The sequence below is a fragment of the Cygnus atratus genome, chromosome 8 (genome assembly GCF_013377495.2).
Source record: "Cygnus atratus isolate AKBS03 ecotype Queensland, Australia chromosome 8, CAtr_DNAZoo_HiC_assembly, whole genome shotgun sequence".
Classification (NCBI taxonomy): domain Eukaryota; kingdom Metazoa; phylum Chordata; class Aves; order Anseriformes; family Anatidae; genus Cygnus; species Cygnus atratus.
In genome coordinates this window covers 32,079,910-32,103,809 of record NC_066369.1, presented here as the reverse complement: position 1 = coordinate 32,103,809, position 23,900 = coordinate 32,079,910, and the positions used below count along the sequence as shown (strand labels likewise).

The 23,900-nt window shown below is 46.8% G+C and overlaps 1 protein-coding gene across 5 annotated transcripts in view; it reads left to right on the top strand.

The window, feature by feature from the left end:
- NEGR1 (neuronal growth regulator 1) overlaps positions 1–23,900 on the top strand; it is a 254,849-nt gene that overhangs the window by 163,086 nt on the left and 67,863 nt on the right. For all 5 annotated transcript variants that reach the window (XR_004781418.2, XR_004781419.2, XR_004781420.2 and 2 more), the window contains exon 4: positions 7,010–7,141. Coding sequence is in view for 2 of the 5 variants with exons in the window: in XM_035564421.2 (XP_035420314.2) it covers positions 7,010–7,141 (132 nt within the window). In the remaining 3 variants the exon portion in view is untranslated. The remainder of the gene's footprint in view (positions 1–7,009; positions 7,142–23,900) is intronic.

Sequence of the window (23,900 nt, the reverse complement as noted above, 5' to 3'; positions counted from 1 at the left end):
GCAGTTCATGGGCTTGCTGAATGCCCAGAATGGAGCTGCTTCACCGCTGTCACCTGCCTGAGCTGCTTCTTCCCCTGAGGTGCTGCAGGCCGGGCCGGCACCTCCCAGGGGACACGGCGAGGCTGGGGCCTGCCTCGGTCCCCCGCAGCGAGGATGTGCCTGGGACACCTGGACATGGTGGGCAGGTGGCGATTGCATGGATAGATCGGTCTGTGTTACATCTGCTCGGGGAATTAAAGTTTTGTGATTAATACTTGATATGAATGTAATGGCCCGAATGTGATTCTGAAGTGGAGTGTTCAGTTGGTGAAGGCATCACGTGCCGTTACATCAGCGGTCCCCTAACATTAAACAGGCTGGCAGCTTCCCAAGAACTCAGGAGGAAATGGTGTGGAGTTCTACGCAGAGTAAATGAGGGGATTAATTAATAGTTTAAAGACAGCAATGCAAATATTAGCACTTAATATAAACTGCTTGTTGCGATTCTTTCCTTTGCCCTTGGATAAAGGAAAAATAATGATCCTCCAAAATCACACCTCGCCCGCACAAAATATGGTGGCTTCTGATTTCAGGCTATGGGCCTTTTGGCCTTTTTTTTTCCTTAATGATACTCGTAATATCATTGCTGGGGGATATGCGGCGTATTAGGATCCAATTAAGTGACATTCAGTATCACGATCCGTCGCACCGGGGTCAAGTGACATTACACTGGCTGCGATTAGTGGAAGAATTCTTAGAAAAACGTCGTTATTATCATGACTGTTCCTGAACTTTGAGCATCCCTACAGGAACAATTAAAGGTATTCCTAGAAATCCTCATGTCTTTTAAAAACTTTAAACAGACTGAAAAAAACCCTCTTGTTAGAATACAGTTGTCAGGAGAAGAATATTCACACTAAGATGGTCAAATAATTGGGTCTTTGTGAAGGAACTGAGGGGCGAGAGTAAGATTACAGTCTTAGTGATATAAGGAGGTGAAAACTGTACAAAAGCATAGGATAGAAATAATTACGATTTTTTGACAATTTTATAACAACAGGAAAAAATTTCTTGCTTTTCAATAAAAGTAGATTAGCTCATTAATAACTCATACAATGCTATGAAAATTTAAGTTTTAATGCATGCTTAGTTTACTCTGCCTGATATTAGTTCATTTTTATTTGAGAAGTAATGCACTCCTGAGTGAGCGATTTACGAATCATTGAAGATATTTCAGTGAAACAAAGTCTTTAGTGTTCAAAACCAAACCAAACAACCGCAGATTCCTCCTCTCTCTTCTTCCTTTGATGGAGCATCCTTCATGGCTGTTTTGAGAGATACTGGTCTTTGAACAGAGCATGCCAATGCTGGGGCTTGCGCAAATATTTTGAGAAAAGTAACAGCTGATCTCTACAATCCAAAAAGATTCTCCTTTTTCCTATTTAAATTCTCAAATACATTTTATTATTATTATTCCTTTATGCATATTATTATCATTTCTACCTTGCCCCACGTTGATGGCTGGAGCACCTCGTGCCATCCCTGCCCGGGGGCTGCAGGCAGCAGGCAGATGTCGCAGGCTGGGCACGCTCTGGGGAGGTGACAGCAAGCGAGCTCCAGGTACCACACTTGCAGTACTTCCTTTTGATTTCCCAGAATCATCTCTTCTGGCCATGTTTATGAATAAATCATATTTTAAACATATTGAGAATTATTTTAAAATGCACACATTTTATAAAAACTTATAATACCTTTTGAGGGATATGAAGAAATATGAAAAAAAAATAGTCATTAATGATTCATTTAGCTCTAGTAATGCCTCCAGTTTCAACAAACTACAGGCAGAAAATTAATGGGAGGGATCAGCAAATGTGCTTGAGTCGAATAGATCTAGCCAAGTAGCTAATAGGATATCACCTGCAGTGCATCACTTTGAGATAACAACATGCGGAAGAGCTGCTGTACAGGCATCGAGCATCAGAAAGGCTTTGCGAAGGCTGTGCTGCCATCCTTTGCTGCAGGGCACACGCGGGGGTGACGCCGTCCGGTCCCCTGATCCCGGCTGCCTGGGACACCGTGCCTGCCACCAGCCGTGGGCAGGAGGAGAGGACTGGCCCCTGCCCGACCAGCACGCAGGGACTGGGCAACAAGGAAACCGCTCATGGGCTTCACTGGGAATAATTAGCCCTTCCCAAGAGCCAAATCCCCAGATGAAGTGCTATGCATTATAAATAAGCTCAAGTGAGATTTAATTGTGTAGCTTTCATATTAAAAAGAGTATTTGCCTGCTCTTCCCTACACAGGTTTAATTTTGGTTTTGTAGAGAAAGATTTTGTAAGCTGTGTTAAGAAGATGCTCATGCTTAGCTGTTTTCTGCAGTAAGAGGATCTCTTCCCAGCTCCTCCTGCCAAAGGGGGCTTCGCATGTCCTGACGCGCGATGGCCCTCATTACGGCACTGAGACTGTCAAACCCTGAAGTAATGATGCCAGGGGAAAACCTGGCATTTGTGACAGGCTGCACTTAAACCTCTGCAGAAGTACCAATTTTTGAAGAGCTCAAAAGAGATCGAAGAGTACAATCTGATACCCATGGATCTGTAAATATCCAGAAGATATGCCGTGCAGATATCTAAAAACACTACCGTCTCAAGTGGGTGTTTTTTTCTTCCAAAACAACATCTGGATGACCGTGTCTTCTTCGACCGAGTGCTGAAACGGAGCTGTCTCTCCATCATACTGGTATTCAGCTGCTAAGGCTGAAAAGTCAGCACATATTCTGGAGCATGAGCTGACCGTGTGTTCCCTGGCATGAAGTCTGCAACAGAAAAGTTCAATATTGCTCCAAAATACTGTAACGTAACGTGTCCCAGACACATAGTGCAGCATGGCAGCCGTTCCATGCAGAGACAGAAACAAGTGAATGTAGCTTCAGAGAATGAGGAAAATTAAATGTGCCTGCTTCTCTTGTAGGATCAGCCTCTACTCTGGTGAGTCAGAGACGCTCCAAAGAAGCAGTGGTGAATGAAAAATCCATTGCCCTTCTGTCTCTATTAGATGAAAAATTAAGAACAAATAGAAAATGTTTCTTTCTTTAACATGTTATTTGCTGATTTACCCTTCATGGTAAAGGAACACTGTCACACAGCTTGATCAGAAAATGCGAGTTATTGTGACACATAGCGTCTCTTGGTAGCTGTCTGAGATTTACATTGCCCATGCTATGAGCATGCACAGAGCCAGCTCTCCAAATGCTTCCCTCTGTACCTATATATTCACATACAGATGTAACCTTGTTTGTCTCCACCTCTGAAACTTTCAACTTTGTCAGCCTATGTTCACATCTCTTTGCTTTTATCAGCATGCCTTTCTTCCAGAACTGCTCTACCTGCTTTTCTTGTTTTGTGTCTTCAGCTGGGAGATCTCCTCCAGCTCTCAATTTATCTGGCAGTTTCAGATATTTTTTCTTTACATTTTATCTGATTTTTCTTTTCAAATGTGGAGCATACCTTCTCTAAAGCTAAACAGCCTTACACTGTCAATGTTTAAATGGTGCCTAATGCAAGCTGTTCGGATTACCTGCAGTTCCTGGGAGAGGAGCACATCCTATACAATTACAGCATTTGATGTAATTTTAAACCCTGAATGCATAGCGAGTAATAGTAACAGCTTCAGACTGTGAATACAATTGTTTAGATTGTTCTCAGCATCCAGTGACAACTCTGGGAAAGAAGCAAGGTGCCTCTGTGCCTCCTTGATCCTGTATCTCCTCCCAGCCTCTGAGATCAAGAAGGACCTCATGGACTACGGGCTGCTTAAAGCGTCAGTGATAATGGGATGGCATCCTGATGGCATCACCACTGGAGACCTCCTGCTCGCTGATACTGCACCCATACGAGGCAGTATACCTGCGGATGAGCCCATGCCAGGACCTTCACGCCGCACGGGAGACACCAGCCACAAGAGCTGAACAGGTTTCACAGTTCCTAAGCTGGGGCTGTGTTGTAATTATCTAATACCCTAGCAAATAAGGAAACGACAACAAACAGGCTTGGCCCAGATGAAGTCCTCAGTGTTTTTCAGAGCTACCCTGGACTTATACCAGATTTTTCCTCTTACTGACTTATGTTTAGCACCAGGGGAGGAAAATGCTGCCTTTGTAAAGCTCATCCATCCACGCCTCGAAAACCTGTCCATATGGCTAGGTGTATGTGTGCTACACCTGATGCCAGATACCATATGCGTGGTAAGAAAACACAGTCTTAATTGTGTACTCTCCTGAGGAACTACAAATGTGATGATTTATCAGGCACCTTACCACACGGCAGTAGCAGGAAACAGGCATTCGAGCTCAGTTGCACAGGTGTTTCCCTTCCTGGCTAGAGAACCTGGCCCTATAACCCAAGATATCCAAGCAGATTCCTACAAACCATTATGCATTTCAGCATGCCGAGTTAAGAGACGTTCTGAAGACCCGACAGGAGCTCCCTTGGACCAGAGGCACTCTGGCGGTTGTTTCTTCAACAAGCAGTGGTTCCTGTCACCCATCAGAGGCCTGGGCTGGCAGGACCTCGGGCTGGCCGGCTGCCGACCCTGCCCTGGCACCACTGCGCCTGGCGAGGCGGATCCCTGGTCACAGGCATCTCTCAGAGGGTCCTCAGCCCTGGAGGGCGCAGGGCTGCCAGGAAGGGCGCTGGGAGCCGCAGCTCCTTCTCCCCTCGCTGCCAGGGACCGGGCTGGCGGCAGCCGGCTGCCGCGCTCTGCCAGCGGGCCAGGAGCTGACCCCTCCTGCTTGCTTGGTCCTGCCCAGCAATATCAGGCGCGGGATTGGCCCCAAACTCCTTCTTGCAGTGATGTCTCGTCCTGGACTTCAGGGGAGCCAGGATTTTGCTCCTGAACTATTCACTCTTACTTTCTCTTTCCGGTCTTTTTGGGAGGCTTTGCAGAAGTGGGTCTGAACAGTGAGAAAGCCGAATTGTGACCTGATGCTCTTCATACACCACTATCTCCATACACAATTTATTCTCTCAAATGCCTATGAGTATCTTTTTTTTTGAGCTGGATGTGTGCGCAATGTAACATAATATGCCCGCATACACTTATGCATCTATCTTTCACATAACACAATTTAATTTCTTCCACATAGCCACGGGAAATCTCTGAAACTAAAAACAAGTTAAGGAAGACAAAATACTATGTGAAAGAATAAGAAAGATGAAGCACAGTGTCTGTATATTCCCCAAGAAAAATATTTATCTCTAATATTTACTGAAAGCTTTCTCATGTGATCTGGATGCAAAATTTCAGGGGGTATGAGGGTTTAAAAATGATTTAAATTTTCAAGTGCATGTGTGTGAATTGCATAAAATGGGGTTTGCAGCTTTATAAAAATACATAGATAGTTCTGCAGCATAAATTAGATTAGCAGCTCTGTGTAAGATCCTATAAATGCAGGGCCATGAAAGGTGCAGGTGGACATTTGATGGGCGCAGTGTCTTTGCGTAGCGCTCTGTCCAGCAGGACCGTGGGACGCGCAGCCCGTCCCACGCCACGGCCCCTTGGGGTGCAGCCTCTCCGTCCGCAGCAGCACCCAAGGCTGGCACCAGCACCGCCAGCCGGATTTGCTCTCCCAGCAGATGTGGTTCCTGTTGGTGTTTTTCGGCCGGAGCGACGCCTGCTCACCCAAGCCGAGGCCCAGCACAGAAACCTGTCACCTCTGCCTGTGGCGGCCGGGTGCGCTGAGCGCTGCCACATCCAGGTGGCAAAGCACACGCCAAAACACAGCTGTAGGCCAGGAACTGTTAGAAAAGCAACAACGGGAGAGGAGAAACTAGCTGCTGTGTTTATGTTAAAGCAAAAAGTTCACAGCGGAGGTTTTAGCTTTACTAAACTAAAAGAGGAACGGCTATTTTTATGAAGTTCCAGGCACTTGGAGAATTCTGTTTTATTTTATTTTCGAACTGATGCTGGGGACTGGGACAGAATGCCATGTAAATAGGTTGCAGGATTCAGTATATGATATCTTGGTCCATGAACATTGGTTCATGTCGTCCCATGAACGACAAGGCACACGGCATTCCGAGTGAGTGCCGTCTTGGCAGGCAACGCACTGTCACAGCTGATGTGCTGACCTTTACTCACTTCAAAACACTAATCTGCAACAGAGAAGCAAATGAAATTATCTGCTGTGATGGACACAGGCATAACATTTCTACTTGGTTCTCACTACCCAGCTCCAGTTTTAGTCACTGCTCTGTAAATTGCAAGGTTATTAGCAGTCAATAAGTATACTTAACATTTTTTTTCTTTTATTATGTGGTAAACACCCTCTGAGGAATCTGGGGTAATTAATTTGTTCTCCGCTGGCAGCACGCTGCTCTGCAGACACAGGCAGACTTTGAAGCAGGTAGCAGTTTTCATCGGACGGGTGTCAGAGTGCTCACAGCACGGCAGGCACCACAGTAAGGCACAGCCAGGAGATGCTGGGCGTTAGAAAACCACAAAAATTTCAGTGTGGGTTATGACTCTATGCCAAGTTGACAGAAATTACCTTCTGAATTACAATTTTTTTCTTGCTCTGTAAAAAAGTTACCATTTTCAGATACGGTGCTCTACGGAGTTATATATACTAGTATTTCAGTTGTGTCTTTGTTCTGTTTTGCACCAGAGAGATCCGATCTGTAAATCTGATATCTGCCAGTTTTCATAGGAGCTCACAACAACTGTCCTGATTTCTGTGCAGGAGGTCAGGCAGAGTGGGTTGTGTTCCTTGGGTCTGGGTACGCAGGGACAGGAGAGCTATTATTTTATTCTTCATTAAAGTCTGAGACGTTTGTTAGGGCAGAGCACGCTGGGCCCAGCCTCCCCGGGAGGGATGTGCCCCCTCGGGGGGCGGCCGCTGCTCAGGGCTGCTCTCAGCACCGGGCTTGCTTTTGTCGGGCAGGACTGTGCGGGCGTAAAAGCAGAGCCAGATGGACGTTGTTGCTTTGTGCTCAGCCTCCTGTAATTTCTTTCTCTGATTATTTCATTTCAGCAAAACCGTTTGAGAACGGACAGTACCTGGACATCTATGGAATTACGAGAGACCAGGCTGGGGAATACGAATGCAGTGCAGAGAACGACGTCTCAGTCCCAGACGTGAAAAAAGTAAAAGTCACAGTAAACTGTAAGTCATGTTGTTTTTTAATCACTAAATCCAATGGAGAAGAGGGACGCGGCTGAGAAGAAAAGTCTAATGCAAAGTACTGCTGCTTGTGGTGGGGTTGTAGATCGGAGGGGTTTTTGGTGTTGCAGGAGCAAAAAGCCTGTGGTCTTTGAGTTGGTCTGGCCCCAGGCAGGTAACACAGGATTCGGGCTCAGATCCTGCTGGTGTCTGCCGGGAGGACCATGCTGCTGGCGTGTGGTCACGGGCTGAGCTGCCTGTGCTTAATGCAAGCTGGGCTCTGCTGCCGGGCGTGGACTTTTTGAGTAATCCGTCGAGTAATTAGCTGCGGACTCTGAGTACTTTCTGAGGACTGCTGTGATTGTTGGACTAAAATGTTTCTGGTTTAATTTGTCACGGTTGTGCAACAATACAGGGAGATGAGAAACTTGGTGAAGTTTTTTGTTGGATGATTAGATGGTGATGGACGCCGCGGACACGTGCTGTGCTCTCACCAGGAGCAGTGCCTGGGGGAGTTTCAGGCCCTGCCTGCCCCTGTGCGGGGGCAGCCTGCCGAGTGCCCCTGGGGTGCCCCCAGCTCCCGTGGCGGCACTGCAGCAGGCAGGCACAGCCGGCGGCGTGGTGCTGCATTCCACCAGCTCTGACCTTGTCGGGTTTCTGCAGAAACGGGATGCTTTCCGGTTGGGATTGAATTTGGTTTAACACTCGGTACAACGTGAAACGTTCAGAACAGTGTTCTTTTTCTCTTCAAATTATAATAAATGGAAAGAATGTATGAATAATTACACTAATTCATTCCACTTGTGAATTTTCTTAGGCTAAGTGCAATTACCTTGTAATTTGTAGCAGTTCCTACTTTGAAAATTGCCGTGGCATCATTACTGACTTCATAAACGTTTGAGGCGCTGGCTTTGTGTCGCCTCAGTGGGTGCTCTCCCCGTCCATGCGCTGCGGGAGCAAAGCCCCGGTCCCCAGGCTGCTGGTGTGGTTACAGGCACTCTGGGCTCTCCTTGCTTCCCAACAGCTATCAAATAGTTTGATCATGCCACAGGTCTCAGAGACAGTTTTTGTGCTGCTGAGTCATGTACCCTCGTGCCACTGGTTGCAGACCCTGCCTTCCTTGTGCTCCTGACGCTTACACACTTTGGTCCAACACTCTGGCCATGGCTCCTTGCTTTACAAGCCCAAGGGCGGGTTTCCTCCATCAGGTGCTGGAGCTGCAGCGCTGTCCCATGCGTGGGGAATCCATCACGGTTCTCTCTAAAAACTGTGGGCTACCTGGGGGTTAAAAATGGAGTGGTGGTGGCCCGTGGCGTACGTGACCGCTATTTTTTGTTTGGTGTGTTGTTACTGGGACACTGTTGGTAAGGGAAGCTGCGCAGATACTTGCATAGATGGGGCCTGGGTGTTGTGGCGTGACACCTTTCACGCAACCTGTGCTCCAAAATACTTCGTGTTGTTAAATAAATGACTTGTGATAGAGACCCAGAAGGAATGGGGAGCTCAGTTTAGTTTTATAGAAACAAAAACTGCTTCTAAGTAACTTCATGCGATGGGAGTTTTAATAAGGGTAGCTGTGTCAGGAGCTTTCTAAGTGATGGCGAAAAGGGAGAAGTTGATAGTGCTGCTTAGCGCTTGTTTTGTTTGAGAAAGCACAGAGGAGGTGATAAAATCATCAAATCCACAATTCTCCCTCACCTCCTGAGCCAGGACTGAGACTTATGTGAGTCCTAATTCAGAGGAAAGCATCAACTTGGTTGGCCAAAGCCAAAACTCAAGCTTAAACGCAACGCAGAGCTGATGTGCTGGTTGGTGCGTGCCCTGTGCTGAGTCGTGTCAAAGCCCTCCCTCGACACCAAGCTGGGGAGCACTGGGAGAAATGGTGCTGCAGTGCTGGAGGACGGGCAGGCTGGGAGGGCTGCACATACCTCAGCACTGACCACAAGCAGGGCTGCTCAGCTCTGGCTGCAGGTTCTCCTGTCCATCAGGAAGCGCCTTTGGCCATGGTGGGATGCACCTGGCTCTGAATTCCTGTGCCAGGTTCAGGCAAACTGCGAAGTCTGCACTGGGGGCACGCAGAGTAATTTTTTCTATTTCTTACAACTAAAGAAGAAAATGGCAAAAAAAAAAAAAGGCAATGCAAAACTAGGATCTGGCTTCAGCATGAAGCCGTTTGTATACGTGAAAGATTTGTCGTAGTCAGCTAATTGCTTACACGCTTCTGTTTGATTTGTACATTGTCCCCAAGCCAGTTGAGCGCAATGCAAAAGCTCTCCCAACATCTGCTCCCCGCTGCTAACGCTCATTAATTCTGACCAGGCGGCACAGTGGCTCGCTGCGTTCAGGAGAGGCCTGGACTGGAGCTCACCAAAGCTGGCAGAGCTCGCCCTGCGGCCGTCGTCCCCACGAGCCCACCACCCCCGGGCCCAGCCACCAGTCGGCACCCCGGCACCGAGGGTGTTTGTCCGGCTGCTCCCCCCTCTGCCCTGTGCTCTGCAGCCCCGCAGAGAGCAGGGGAACCGAGGCAGCCGCGCAGGTGGCGAGGTGTGCACGCGGGGCTCAGCACCTCCGGCTGCTGGGCGGCACGCACGGTCCTGGAGGTGCTCCACGCACGTGGCCAGTCAGCCAGAGCTGAATCTCTCCGCCAGGCGAGCTGTGGTTTGTCTAACCAGCTCTGGTGCTATTTAAAAGAAATTTGTATTAAAATTATTTTCAAGTGTAAAACCGGGAAGATCTTAATGCCAGAAATATGCAAGAAGAGAGGAAGACTTCGGGTTCTTTTGTCACACTGGGTTGGGCAGAATTTTCTTGGCTGAATGTTCTTCAGCCCTGTTTCTTCTGCTAAGGAGATACTTGTTCAATAAAGAGCAAGGCTTTCTGCCCCCAGCTCCCCCCAGAGTCCCATCCCTTTACTCCCTTCAGTTTTGCAGACTCCCTCAACTCCTAGGCTAACGCCCTGCAGTGTGGGCTCACTGCTAGCTCTGCAGCATCTCTTCCTCCTCACCCCACGTGTGTTATTCTGTGATTACACTTCTGGCACAGGGATTTGTGCCCACCATCCAGGTGGCTCCACCGGCTGTTTAATTCCTTTACCTGTGACCCTGCTCCTCGGTGAGTGTCACTGAAGCAGCGACCAGAACAGCCAACTCGCTGGCAGCTGGCCCCCCTCCAGCCTTACAAGGGCCCTGACTGTATTTCCCAAAACGCGTCGCCTTGCCCACGTACGCTGCTTACTGTAGGAAATGGCCTTGCTGTAGAAAATAAGACTCCTACGCTCTGACGGCGTGTGCACGGTGGTGTGCTGCAGAAGCATCGTTCGTCTCGGAGCTGGAGCAATCCCTGCTGCATCTCGGCAGTCCTCTGCCGTGTCTCGCACGGCAGCGCCTTGACATGCGATCCCCAGCGCACGGGGTGATGACAGCGCCACACCGCATTAGCATGAGTATGATCACTTAACTGCTGCTTCTGACAATTTTAATACTATTTTCCTGTTATTAAAAGGAATGTTCTTTATTGCAGACCTGGTAAGTGGAGAATAAATCAAGGCTTTATTGTGTCCAGTTAATAGAACGTATCAATGAACCCCGAGCGGTTGCAGTGAATATAAGCGTAATGTTGAATATGGATATTCATTTCATATAGCGGTTGTTCAGTCATCCAAGCAAATACAAGAAAATGACCAGGTTTAAATTACTTTCTGAATTTCAAGTTCCTTAGCTGGGCAGCCCCCAGCCAGCCATAAAGCACCAGTTTGCTACCTGCCCTACAGCGCATCCATTGTAACTCCAATGACTTTAGTTCAGGTTGGGTTTTTTTTTCTTTATGCTGTTTCATATTGCATATTCTACATTTTCTACTTAATTTATGTACGTCCCCCATGATTTCTCTTTTTAAAATGGTGGCCTGAGAATTGTGGTGTGTTTGTCTGAATTCAGAGAGAGGAAAAAAAATTGAACGAGAGCCTAACATAAGATTGTATGAGGATGCTGGTTTCTGAAGGAACACTATACCAAATGAAGTTAAAATAGATAAAATATAATCCAATTTCACTTCAGAAGCAAATCTTATTAGCATTTTCTATTATATTTTATAAAGCAAATACTGATTTATGGATGATAATCCACAGCCCCTTTGAACAAACTAGTGTCTGGATTAGGAGGATTTTAATGTCACCTGAAAGCTGCTCTGTAACTATACACATGTTGCTGTAGCTCCACTGACCCTCTGGTTTGTTAGTGACATACTTTAAAAGATTAAAGGCAGTTGCTAAATGCGAGAATCTCCAGAAGTGCTGAGGCTACGCTGAGATGATGAAGAGTGAGATGTGTGCATCATGAAGCTGGCATTTATTTTAATTTATGTAAAATTGTCAATTACCTAAATAAACAGCAAATGTGGGCTTTTAAGGTGGAGCTGCATTGTAGCGTTCCTTCTTTTCAGATGCCCTTATAACACAAACTCAGGGCCCGTTTTTCTGTAACTGTCTCTCAAGCAGCTCTGTTAAAGCTGGATCTTGTGGACCTTACTGAATTACGATCCAGTGGCTTTGGAGAGGAAAAAAAGCCATTCAGCTAAAATTAGGAGGCAGTGCTTTAACTCCGGCCTCTGGGAACCCCATCACGCTGCAAACTGATGGCCAGGCTCACCGGTGCTGAGCGGGGAGGTGAAAGCCAGCTGCAGCGGCACGGCTGCCGTCGGGCTCTGCTCCTTCCACTGCGGGTGGCTGCGCTCCCGGCAGCACCCCGAGCGGGAGCCCGGCACCAGTGCCCCAGGGGAGCGCTGCGGTCTGCAGGGGAGAGCTGGGCCTCCAAACCTTGCAGCCTGTGGATACCGGTGGTACGGAGGGAACTCAAAATACTCCTTCCTCATCCTGACCGGCGCTTGCTTGGAAAGCTTTTCCTTGTACAGATATTTTCCATTCGGTCTTGAAAATGTTGGAAGGGAAAAAGAAAGTGAATAGATGATATGATAACCTGTGAAATCTGTTACGCCCTGCCTGGTGTCACCAAGGGATGTTTGCACATCCCTCCGTAAGGTGTCCCCAGTGACGGGATCCCCACGGTTCCCTGGGCAGCACGTTCTATTTAATCGCAGTCTGCATCTGTAATTTTCTCACAGTGCCTAATGGGAACCATTCCTACTCGATTACAGCCCGTTCCTCACCTGTCCTCCGAGGGGCAGGACCAGTCTCACCTTTCGGTCTCTGAAGGCAGGGCTCTTGTTCTCATGCTGACCTCCTTGTGTTCGCCAGCCCTGATTCTTCCCGTCTTCATCCTTGGGTCGGGTTTTCTAAGTGACTGATTCAATATTTCTTTCATATCGGTGGTCAAACAAGTCAAAGTCTGCGATTGGAGCGATGCCACCTCCTTTCATAGAATCACAGCATGGTTGGGGTTGGAAGGGGCCTTAAAGACCGTGCGGTTCCAAGCCCCAGCCACGGGCAGGGGCGCCTCGCGCCAGCCCAGGATGGGGCTTTGGGCAGCCTGGGTGAGGTTACTCCCTGGGTGAGGTGTTCCTTTACCTCCCCTCTGGGGCTGGGACGGGGCTTTGCCTGTGCTTACGTGGCTTGCTGCTGTCAGCTGGGGCAGGTCCTGCCGCCCGGAGCAGCCCGGAGCAGCCCGAGCCCCCCGGGCTGTGGTGGCCGCAGCTGGTGGCCGGTGCTGGGCGAGAGCAGCCCCAGCCCTGTGCGACGGGGAGCTCCTGGAGCAGCACGCCGACGGCAACAGGTGGCTGTGCACAGATCTGCCTCGCTCCCCGCCGCCTGGTTTCTTTCCTGCTGTGATGGTTTGATAAGACATTTTATGTCGTGGGCTGTTTTTCTGTTGTTGTTTTTTGTTGTGTTTTTTTTTTTAAATTTTTTTTTTTTAATAGAAGGAATGTGTGAGTTTCTTGTATGAATTTTAAGTAATGTGTTTGTTTTTGCTTGGACAGGTTAGGGTTTTTGCAGAACAGCTTATCTCATTAGCATTTCATGGAAGTCTGCCTTACTGTTGCTATGGCACTTGCATAATATTATGCATAATACTCTGATTTTACTTTGAAATCAGACATACTGTACAAGCCACTCTAACCTAATTATATCTGTAACCTTAGGCCTACCGGGAAAAACAGTATAGGGCTTAAGTGTTTGCGGGGGTTCCTGATACCTGGACACATGGCCGTGACTTTATGCTCCCTGAAAGCGCATTGCTGTGCATCGTTGCTGACCTAAGAAAAACATTTCCTGGGCAAGGTTTTTTATTTTTGATTCAACAAAGAAAATTTCCTTCAATCGAGTTGAATAAAAAGGAGATGGCCCAAGCATTTTGCAAAGGTCTCGCTTCTGTCCTGCTTTGGTACCAAGTATGAAAACAGTCAGGGCAATTTGCAGTTTTAATTTCCATTTTCTTTTAATATGGGGTGGGGGGGAGGGAGGGAGGGATTCTGTTTAAGCATAAATAAGCAACTTTGATTCTTTCCCTTTTTAATAGCCACAGATGTGCAGCTTCATCTTTATAGCCCTGACTAACGCCAGAAGGCAGGGGTATGGTCAGCGGCGGCTCTGGGAGAGCAAGTGAGCGGGGTCCTTGTGTCGGAGAAACCAGGGAGTCTGCATAAGTTTGTTCTGAGCCGTAGGTGCAACTTCTTTTTTTTCTTCTTAAAACTACATGGACAGTGTATTGAGCAATTGTAAGCATCTGCGTGCACCTTTGCTTATGCAAGGCTTTTTTGTTTGCTTTCGTGATCCCAGGATGGCAGACGCAGCCTGAGGAAGCAAATTCTCTGGTGCCTGCCCTGGGTGCAGCTTACAGACTAGTTGTGTGTTGACACTGGCACGATGAGGTGTTTGGGGACCCCTAGGTGTCTGTCTGGGGGCTCTCAAAGCTGTGTGGGGATACTTTTGCATATAGGTCTGGGCACAGTTGGGCCTGAGCGAACTCACACCCCACCAGCCAGAGGTACAGCCCGTGTGCCTGTTGTGCCACATGTGGAGCACAGCGGCTGCAGGCAAGGGTACGCATGATGACGGCCGACAGCCTGAAGGGCTTCAAACTGGGCCAGAATTTTTTCTGTTGGTGAGGACAGTTCCATGCAATGACAAAGATTTTTTCTTTTTAACCAGTTAAAACCAGTTCCCCTAAAGAACATAACTGCGCGGAAAAGTTATTGCTTTTCTTTCCTGTGCCTTTTATATACAGTAAACTCAGGCACATAACTCTTCAAACGGTATTGCACCCAGATGAGATGAACTTGTATGTTCATATTTGACCGTGGTGCAGAAGGACCTTATCTTGAGGTGGCAGTGGCTGATGTTATCCGTTTGGCTGAAATTCACACATTTAAAATTGCATCATGTGTGCCAGCCTTTCTTTAATCACAAGGGTCTGAAGTATTGCTTGGCGTTGTAACAACGCAGAGCAATTTGCAGGCACTGGGTAGCCACAATTCTCACTGACCATTTCAAGAGTTACATGTGCACAGTGCCTTGGAAGATTGAACTTTGCAATACTGTTTTGAAGTATCTAAATTACACTTTTAAAAGTTAAAAGCACTCCGGAGTGCGGTTTCATTGACTTCCTGTGAAACATGCTTCTCTGAATTCTCCGGTTAACTTTCAAAATGGGATTTTGGCTTCTAAGTCACACTGGGGACTCCTGAAAATCTGACTGCTGGTTAATATTTGATTCTGTTAATAGATTGGTGGAGCTCAGTGTGCGTGAGCTTTCCAAAAGGCAACTCTTTACTCTGTTCAAGTCTTCTTGGTCTCAGATCTGCAGGTAAGGGCAGTGCTGGTGCACGCCATGGGCTTGCATCGTAGGTCTGAGTCTGCAGTCATTGGAGAGAACTATGGCCAGGCACGAGCTGTGTCCATAGTGTGACTTCAGGCTGCCCCGTTTTTCACAGGTTTTCTGTTTTATTCGGGATGAAGGCTGAGTATTGGTCCCCTTTCATCTTGCCCCATCTAGCACAGACCCAGGGAACACAGAGAGTCCTCCCCTTGCTGCACTCTTATGTTCTGAAAAGCTGTCCCACCAGATCAAACGCACAGAGCTGGGTGAATGCTCTGAATGGTAAGAACAGCGCTGCTCCACGGCGTGCTGCTGGGGACCAAGGACCAGCTTCTGGAAGGACGTGTTGGCAGTGAGTCAGCAGCGAGGTGGGTGTGGGCTTCGTGCACTAGTCCATCAGGACCATCCCTTGGCCTGTTTGTCCTGTCATTGTTAAATATTAACCTAATTCTAAAAATCAGGTTCTCTGCGTTGTACAGATGTTCTGGTTCAGTAGTTATAACATTTATGTCTGAGCTACTATTTTAATTAAAAAGATGTAGGAAGACCTTTACCTGGAAGGATGGAGAAGATGTCTTTCCTGCCTCACAGAATACACAGCTGAGAGCAGAGAATTAATGGTGTAATTAGTTTCTATATCTGTGGGTCAACTATATGAGGACACAAAGCCACCCACCCTAGCTAAAGGAGGTGAGGTGCTAACGCAGTTGATAGGAAAACTTGGACTGTGATTTGAGTCAGTAATAGCAGAGCTTGTTTTTGGGTCCAGCCATCCAAAAGAGGAGCTAATAGCAAAATATTTCAAGTTAAACTTATGCACATAAGAATAGTTATTTTGACCTAAGATAGAGATCTTTGAGAAATTTTCTGCTATTCTTTAAATGGAGTTTTTGATCATGTACAATGTAATCAGGGTTGTGGTTTTCTAACTTCTGTGGTTTTGTTGGGTTTTTGGTCAGCATTAGGACTAAATTCTGATTTATTTAATTTGCAAACTATTCTTATCACTGACTGAGATAACTTGTATGAGTTATATGATGTACCATCTCATAGTAACACTTAATGAAAAACAACTTATACCAATTCAGATCAATAAAAACTAGTCATGTGTTTAAATCCATCTCAACTGGAGTGGGGAGGAGAATATAGTTGATATGAAGAAAGTAGTTTTCTCCTCATTGGTGGGGAAAGAAGCCTCTTATGAAAGTAATGTTTGTCATTTTATGTCCTTCAGGTATTTTTATTAGCATTTCAGAAGTCAGATTAAAACAATATAGTTCAGGTTTCTGACTCAAGTGCAATTTGGCTTTGAAATTAACATTGATTTCTTTCTGTGGTGTAGTAGTTTACTATTAGGTTCTGCAAACTGCTGCGTGGTTGCTGCTTATTTCTGAAAAGTGTTGCTTATATTGAAGCGTGACAGAATTGATTATAATGTTCCTTCACGTAGATGGCATTCTGCTGCCACAGCTCATAATCAAGGGCTCTGGCAACATGAAATGAGGTCTTGTATTTGAAGTTAGAGTATTAGTACTTAAGATATCCCTCCAGTAGATAAGGAGTCTATATTTCATATTGAAGAAAAATTTTGCCTAGCTCCTCCGAGTGATTCTTGGCAATTTTGGGGGTGAGCAGTGGGCCGCACCCTGTGTTTGCCAGCGGCACGGTGAGATGTGTAAGGGGAGCAGCCTGGGCAGTGAGCTGCCTCTGCTCTCCAGGGAGGTCTCCAGCTCATCCGTGGCATCAGCTGGGGCTGCAGGACAAGGTTGCAGCTTGGCTTCTTCAGTGGAAGAGGAGATGCTGCTTCAACGTTAACACCAGCATTGCTGCCACGGCAGCCAGCTCTTGGCTTGAAAGGGAAATTAGAAGGTTAAGATGCCGAGAAGCACCTCACATTCTCTTTTCCCTAAGTGAAGAGTGTCTCCAGCACAAACCCGTGAACCCCTCTGAGGAGTTAGAGAGCTATTAAACCATGTTCAAACAAATCTCTTCAGGCATTGTTTTCTTGGGAAACAGTATTTCTGACTTGGCTAACAAATATTATTTCTACAGTTCAAACATGGAGTTTACCGTTTCAGAAGCCTATGGGTGCTGATTATTTGCCATTTCTGCCGTGGTTAATTCTGAGGACTGCCGTGACTGCCCATGTGAAAGTAATCTCTGTTCCCTGTCCCCAGGAACCCCTGAAGTAAAAACAACTGGACTAATTTGCACATATTTGCACTCTGCCAGTAGTTATAAGTCCACATATTGTATAATTATGGGATGCCAGGAGATGCCATACAGCGTGTTTATGCATCGCTGTGAAACTGCTGTAGCAAATAATAGAACATTCATGGCAAGTTCTCCTAATATCCGTGAAAAATGTTCTCAACAGTGTGTTGTTGATGGCTGTTGCATAAGCACAATGTAAAGGCTTCGGGCCACTGTTGGTGAAAGTGTGGGGATCTGCTCATGACTGGAGTATGAGTGGACAAAAATTAATGAAGTTTTTAACAACTATTGTGTACTTTTCTGCTTGTGCTACCATTTCAAAGCCAAAATAAGGTTACGGTGAGGTTGCAGACATCTCTGTGTATCCGCTGCTGGTGAAGCTCCCTTTCTTGCACCTCTCCCTCCCGGAGGCAGCAGACCGATGGGCAGGAGCAGCAGCACACCTCTCCCCACGGGGCTGCCTTCTCAGGGCGCCCTTCTGGCTCCCCAGGGGCTCCACATGTGGCTCGCCGTTATGTTCAGAGTCAATACAATTCCAGATCTGCAGGCGGGATGTGAACTCCCTCAAACCTGGCGAGGTGCAAAGTGAAGAAATGTATATAGTGACTGAAGAAAAGCACTTCTGGGCAGTAAATCCAGCCTGGAGTGAGTGCTTTCTCCCAGCTCTGAGCCACTGCTAGCTCCTCAGCCTCCAGGTGATCCCACTTTAAACACTAGCTGAAATACAGTTCACAAAAATTAAAGTATTAATAGAAGATGACTCATCTGTAAAGAGCTTATGCATTTCAAGAAGCAATTTAAAGTATACAGCAGGCTCTGTAATACCCCAGACTAGAGCCAAAATTAATGGAGAGCTCTTCAGCTTCCAGGAGTGTTCACTTGCCCAGATTGCTCTTCAGCAAAAACAATTACTTAAAATATTTCTTGTAATAGTCTGCACATTGTAAAGCAATATTTCTCCTGGTAGCTGTAGCATTCCTTGTTGCTGTTGGCCTGTCCTCCCTGCCCCTTACAAGGGAAGAGCCTTTACAGGCTGAGAGTCTAAAGGGCTTCTGAGTGCAGCTGGTGACGCCAGCTGGAGCCAGGAAAGGCAAGCCTGAGGAGCGTGCTACTCTTTCAAAACTCTCAGTCCCCCGATTATTATTTTTATCTATTTCTTCCAACAGCAGCCACGGCTGCTTTGAAATGGTTCTGCAACAGAAATCTGTTTAGCATAACTTGTGGCTGCCTGGTATGGCCACGATGCCACGCAGCGACAGTCCCAGTTGGCTCCTACCCCGACTACGCTCGGCATTTCAGCGAGACATCCAGTCCCTGATAAGGCTGTAATGATATTGTTACAACTTGTTTGTACCCTGGTGAGATTGCTAAATTAGGTTTTAATAACTTCTGCAATTTTGCTGGTATTAGCAAGTGTGTGGTAGAGGCACTAGATCTGAGCTGGGGGAGCTTTGAGAAGTAATATGTCTGCTTTTATAGTTTAAAACAAAGCAGTGCAGTCAACACGAAAGAAAGGAAAAATTGCCAATGTCATTCTTTAGGTGTTATAATTCATAAAGCTTTTGTCTGGTTCTCTTCATATTTTCTACCTCTTCTCAAATAAGAAGGAACTATTTTGACGTTGATATGTTTTTTGGATTTTACAGTTACAAAACAAACACAAACATGTGCAGTGAAAGCTCTGAAGCCTTGCAGCAGGGCTGCACTTGGTGCTCCTTCCTGGAGACAGAGTAACATCACGGACCATATTGCTTCAATGCTTCAGCTGTTTTGATAGCTGTTGCACGCTGCGCAATAAGAACGCGATAGTCATTTCCAGACTGAAAGACTATAAAAATTCAGTTCAGAATGCACTGTCTCCAGTGTAATTTGAACAAAAATATGATTGATATCAAAGTCAAAATTCAGGTGCTCACTGCTTCTGCGCCTGGTATTATTAATGGCAAAAGAACATCTCAGGCATTATTTTTCAGTGCAGCCACTGAATGTGTAAGGGGAAAATCCCAGTATCCCAGACTTCAGAAAAAGAAAGTCATGTCTGCATCCTTGTGCTGAGTTGAGATATACCATCTACTCTTAAGAAGCATGTAGACATTATTTAAAGATGAACAGTTGTAAGAAAACTATTAAATGTTTATCAGTGACAAAGCTGCAGAGCCCTGGAAGTTTCTGGTGTCCAGAAGTGGCTGCCGTCTTTTGTCTTTGGTCTTCCTCAGAACTAGGGCGCGTACTTTGTTTTAAGCAATGATCTCAAAATCGAAGGTGGCATCCATTGTATGCACTTCATTGGCTTTTATCCATTGAAACACCACAAAACTGAGGGAGAAGAAATTACTTTATATGGACAATTTTATAAATAAATGCAGAGAGAGACCCCTGAGATGCATTTGCTTCAATAAAATGCCTCCTTTACAGCAGCCAGCTAATTTTTGGTGCTGTAAGTCTGCAGATGATGTGTGCAGTGACGACTCTGGGGTACTGCAAAACAAACGATGCTGTGCATTCACTGAGGTGATCGAGGAAGATGGCACTGCACTGGCCACACAGCAGTGGCAGTGGTGGCTTTGCACGGGTGTTTGGTGTGTGCTACGGGAAGCAGAAGCTGATGATCCCTGTCCCACAGAGCTGCCGCTCAAAGTCATCGACACAGATGCAGTATGTAAGAGAAAGTAAAATGTGATTCAAAATAAACTGGCTCTTTTTTGAGTCACTGTTCCCTGAGAAGGACGTACTCCAGTGGATCCCCCTCTGGGCTAGCAGGAGGTCTGGGAAGCCTTACCTGCCTGTCAGAGTGGCACCGGGTTTTATTTCTATAATTACTTTGTTTTGAGCTACAGAAACTTTTCCTGAGAGTGTCTGAGAACAATCAGTATTTCTGTGACTTTATTGCTTTTAGTTAGAAAAGGGACTCTGGGCTTGCCTTGCCCTGGTGTGCATGTGTGCTCGTCACATATCAGTGTACATTGTCCTGTTCCTGTAAACGTGTATCTGCTGCAGACCAACACAGGGGGAGGCAACAGGGGGACACGTTTATGTAAACTTCACTTCTTTTTAATATAGAGCAATTGCTTCTAGACTCTTTATGGCTCTTTCTCATTCTTCATGAGATACATATGTATATCAGCTATAACACACTGTCAGCGAACAGTGGTTTTCAATCAAAAAGACTGTCAGTAAAGCTGATTCACTAACAAGAAAGCTGTCAAGCTGTGACAGCTGCTGTCTTTGCAACCCCAAACAATCTGTTCAGTGCTAACTCTGACTTATGCTTCCATTTATTATACAGTAGTAATGAGTACTGTCCTTAGAAATATCATTTTGGAGAGTACACCTAGCTACTTTGTTATGTATGTAGAATATATCAAATCAGATCCAAGCTGTAGGAGATAAGTTTTCTACAAAAAAGTTCTACTTGTCATCTCATTTTTTTTTCTGAATTCTATATCCTCTTTCAGTATTTACTTCATTTTTGTAGCTAAGTATAAACCTAAAGATTTTATTACTATTGGAAGCTTGGACAAGTGTAATTTCTCTTTTTCCCGTTGTGTTGAAGAATGGTATATAACCTTAAATGCAACACTAGGATCTACAGAATTGAGTAAAGGAAATTGCCATTAGAGGAGCTGTTTGATGCTTAATAATTCCAATGTCTAGGAGATCACAAAAATCCAACCCAAAGGAGGAACTGAGCAGTCAGTCTGATGCTGCTGCCCAAATGCAGGTGCTGATATTTTTTTAATTAAATAAAAACACATCAACATTCTCCTTAAGCAACCTCTTTCAGCAATAACTTAGCTTTGCAAACCTAAATCTCTTGCTCTCTTGGTTCAGTTTCAGTTTATCATTGCCTGCCCTGCCCATAAATGAGATAGGGAAGAGCTGATTCCGTTTTTCTTCTTGTGCATATTTAGTGATGTAGTGTATTGCTAGTAAGTCATCTTTTTCAGCTAAACTAACCCCAATTCCTTCAGCTTTTCTGAACTTGGTACTTCAGCTGAGACCATACCAGTGCCCCATCAAGCCCGTGGTTGATAACACAACCGTCCTGCACCTCTGGGAAGGGCTGGCCTCCCTTCGCAGTGCTGTGCGTTGTCAGCTGCCTTCCTTCAGCCCCTCTGTGCTGTGGTCTCACAAGCGAAGGCCTGCAGGTCTCCAGCTGCGGACAGAGTAATAGCGCTCAGCCTGCCGTCGGTAGGGAACAGTCTTGTATAAGCCAACTGTTTTCTGAATGCAGCAGATGAGCCTGGTAGACTTCATCAAAGCTCTGCATAAAGCAAACTGTGATGAAACTGTTGCTTCTGGGACCTTGGGAAGGCTGGTCAAGGTTCTGGGAACTGAGGACCCGCGTGCCTGATGCTCAGAGGTGCCACCACGGGTGTTTTGGTGGTCTGGGCACCATACAGGGGTAGTACTGAGTAGGAGAATAGATGGGGGCTGTTGTCTTTTTCCTTTAATGCTACTAGTGTACCTATGGCATGATTTCTCACTACCCTTGATGTCTCCTGACTACTTCATCTGCTTCTGTGCTTTGACTTCCTGAAGGTGCTCACGCAGGACTCGAGCAGCTCGCTTACTGCACTTACGACCTACGCTGGGATATTCTGTGTGTTTGTTCCAAAATATCTTTCCTTGAAAAACTACCAGCTTGCTTTAATTCACTTTCTCCTCAGCTTTACTGCCAAAAGACCTACTCAGTAATTCCTGGAACTTGTTGAAGTCCATTGCTTTTATCTTCCTTGGAGAAAGAGAAGTAGCACAGTAAAAGCACTCGTGTTTGTTCTCGCCCAGGCTCCCAGCCAATTCTTCCTTCTGGATCGGCATCAAATGCACAGAAGCATCCCCTCTCCTCCTCCTCTTTCCTTAGTACGGCTCCAGGATGCTGACACTCATTTTTCCCCTCTCACCTCCACACGCGCATTTGAATAACTCGCTGAGATAAAGGAAGGGCAGCAGAGCCGAGGGCTCACTGCCTCAGAGGAAGGTTTCCCACTCAGCTGCCAAGCGAGGGGGAGCCTTGTGGGTGCGAGGGCCTGGGGGGGCCGGGGCTGGCTGGCAGAGCCCCCAACACCACGTCTTTCTTCCCCACAGACTGAGGGGTGCTGCTTTTGCCCTGCAGATATGGCCCTGTCCCAATGTAGCCACGCTCCTCCAGCCTTGCCCCAAGACATTGCTCTTGCACATGCCATACACGGCAACCTTTAACAGTGAGCTGGCCCAAGTGAAATATTTCTCTTTGTCCCTCACAGTTGTTGCCTGCCTCACAGCACAAAGCCCACCGACCCTGGGATCTCCCGGCCCCAGGGACTGCCCGGTGCCACCTGAGCTGCCCAGCTCGGGCTCCAGGCCCATGAAGCAAAGGCACCGCTCTGCTTCTTCATCAGCTGAGGCTCGGCGATATGCCCCTCCACCTCCCTGCATTCAGAGCCTGAAATCCTTCCGTACAGATCCCCGTCAGGTGCTGCAGAGCAGACAGCAGTTCCACTGGTTCCCTTCAAAGCCGTGTTTCTGTTCTGAGCCAGGAAAGTATGTTCTTTTGACTCGGGTAATTACAGACCCTCAGCCATTCTTTGCTGATGAGAAAGTGTCGATGACAACTTTTCCCTCAAGTTACAGCAGTAAGAGCAATGGTGTACAGAAAGAAGCATCACATGACGGGAGTTATTTTGTTTCACTGGTGCTCTTCCGAGTTGCTTTTTTTGCCTTGTCTGTTTGTTCGCTTGTTTTGAAGACTGTGAAATTCCCTTTTATTGCAGGTCTTTCCAGGTCTCATTCAAAGCCCACTGAAGTCAATACAAAGACTTTGGCTTCAGTTAAATTTGAATCAAGCTTCAATGGCCAATGAAAGATTAAAGCCAACTCCACTGTATCGAACAATGTCAAACACCAAGCATTTATAGCCCCATTTATGTCTCGTGCATCTGTTCCTTCCAAATTACAAACAAGCCTTGTATGCAAACGTGGGATATGCTTCATGCTCATTCATCGTGGTTCCGACCATGCCGGCAGAGGGGTGCGCGCAGCCATCGGACGGGTACGGGTGGGAGAAGCCCTGGGCCTGGCGCCGGGTCCCGCAGCGCAGGGCAAGGCCTGGGCAGAGGCGGCATGTACGGGGCTGGGGGCCAGGCCTGGTGCTGGCGGTGGTCCCACACCAGCATCTGGCAGCAAAGGGGGCCCGGGCAGCACCAACCTGGAGGCAGGGAATCTGGTCAAGAAAAGCACCTGCGTTCACAGACGGGTTTTGCTGACCTGCTGTAAAGCAGCAGCTTTGTCTCTGTTACAAAAATCATAAACGCCGTGCATGGCCCCACGTACAGGTAACGCCACGACTGTCTGAGCGCTTCCGGAGAAGCTGCGCTGGCTGGCGTGGCTGCGGCAAGAGGAACGTGCCCTGGGGCCACGAGCGGAGCCCGAGCGTTGCTCCCACGCCAGAACATCCCACTGAACATGAGACAGAAGTACGTGCACAGGGGTACCTGAAGGGAATGCGATTAGGAAAAGGTTTTGTCAGAAAATGGAAGGATTAGGTAGATGAAGCAGTAAGATAAAATCTGCTGGACAAAAAAGCAAAGCAGCCCTTCTGTCTATGTGCTCACCTGCTTACACTTCCTTGTGTAAAACTCTAGAGGTATACACTTGCTTTGTTGGGTCTTGGAGTTAAGTTTATTCCTCTTCTTTCTTGTCACTCAAGGTCTTGTAAAACACGTTAGGAATTCCTGTCTGCTAGCCTATTATTTACCAAGTATTATTTTGTGTGGCTGTTTTGGGTTTTTTTGGTTTTG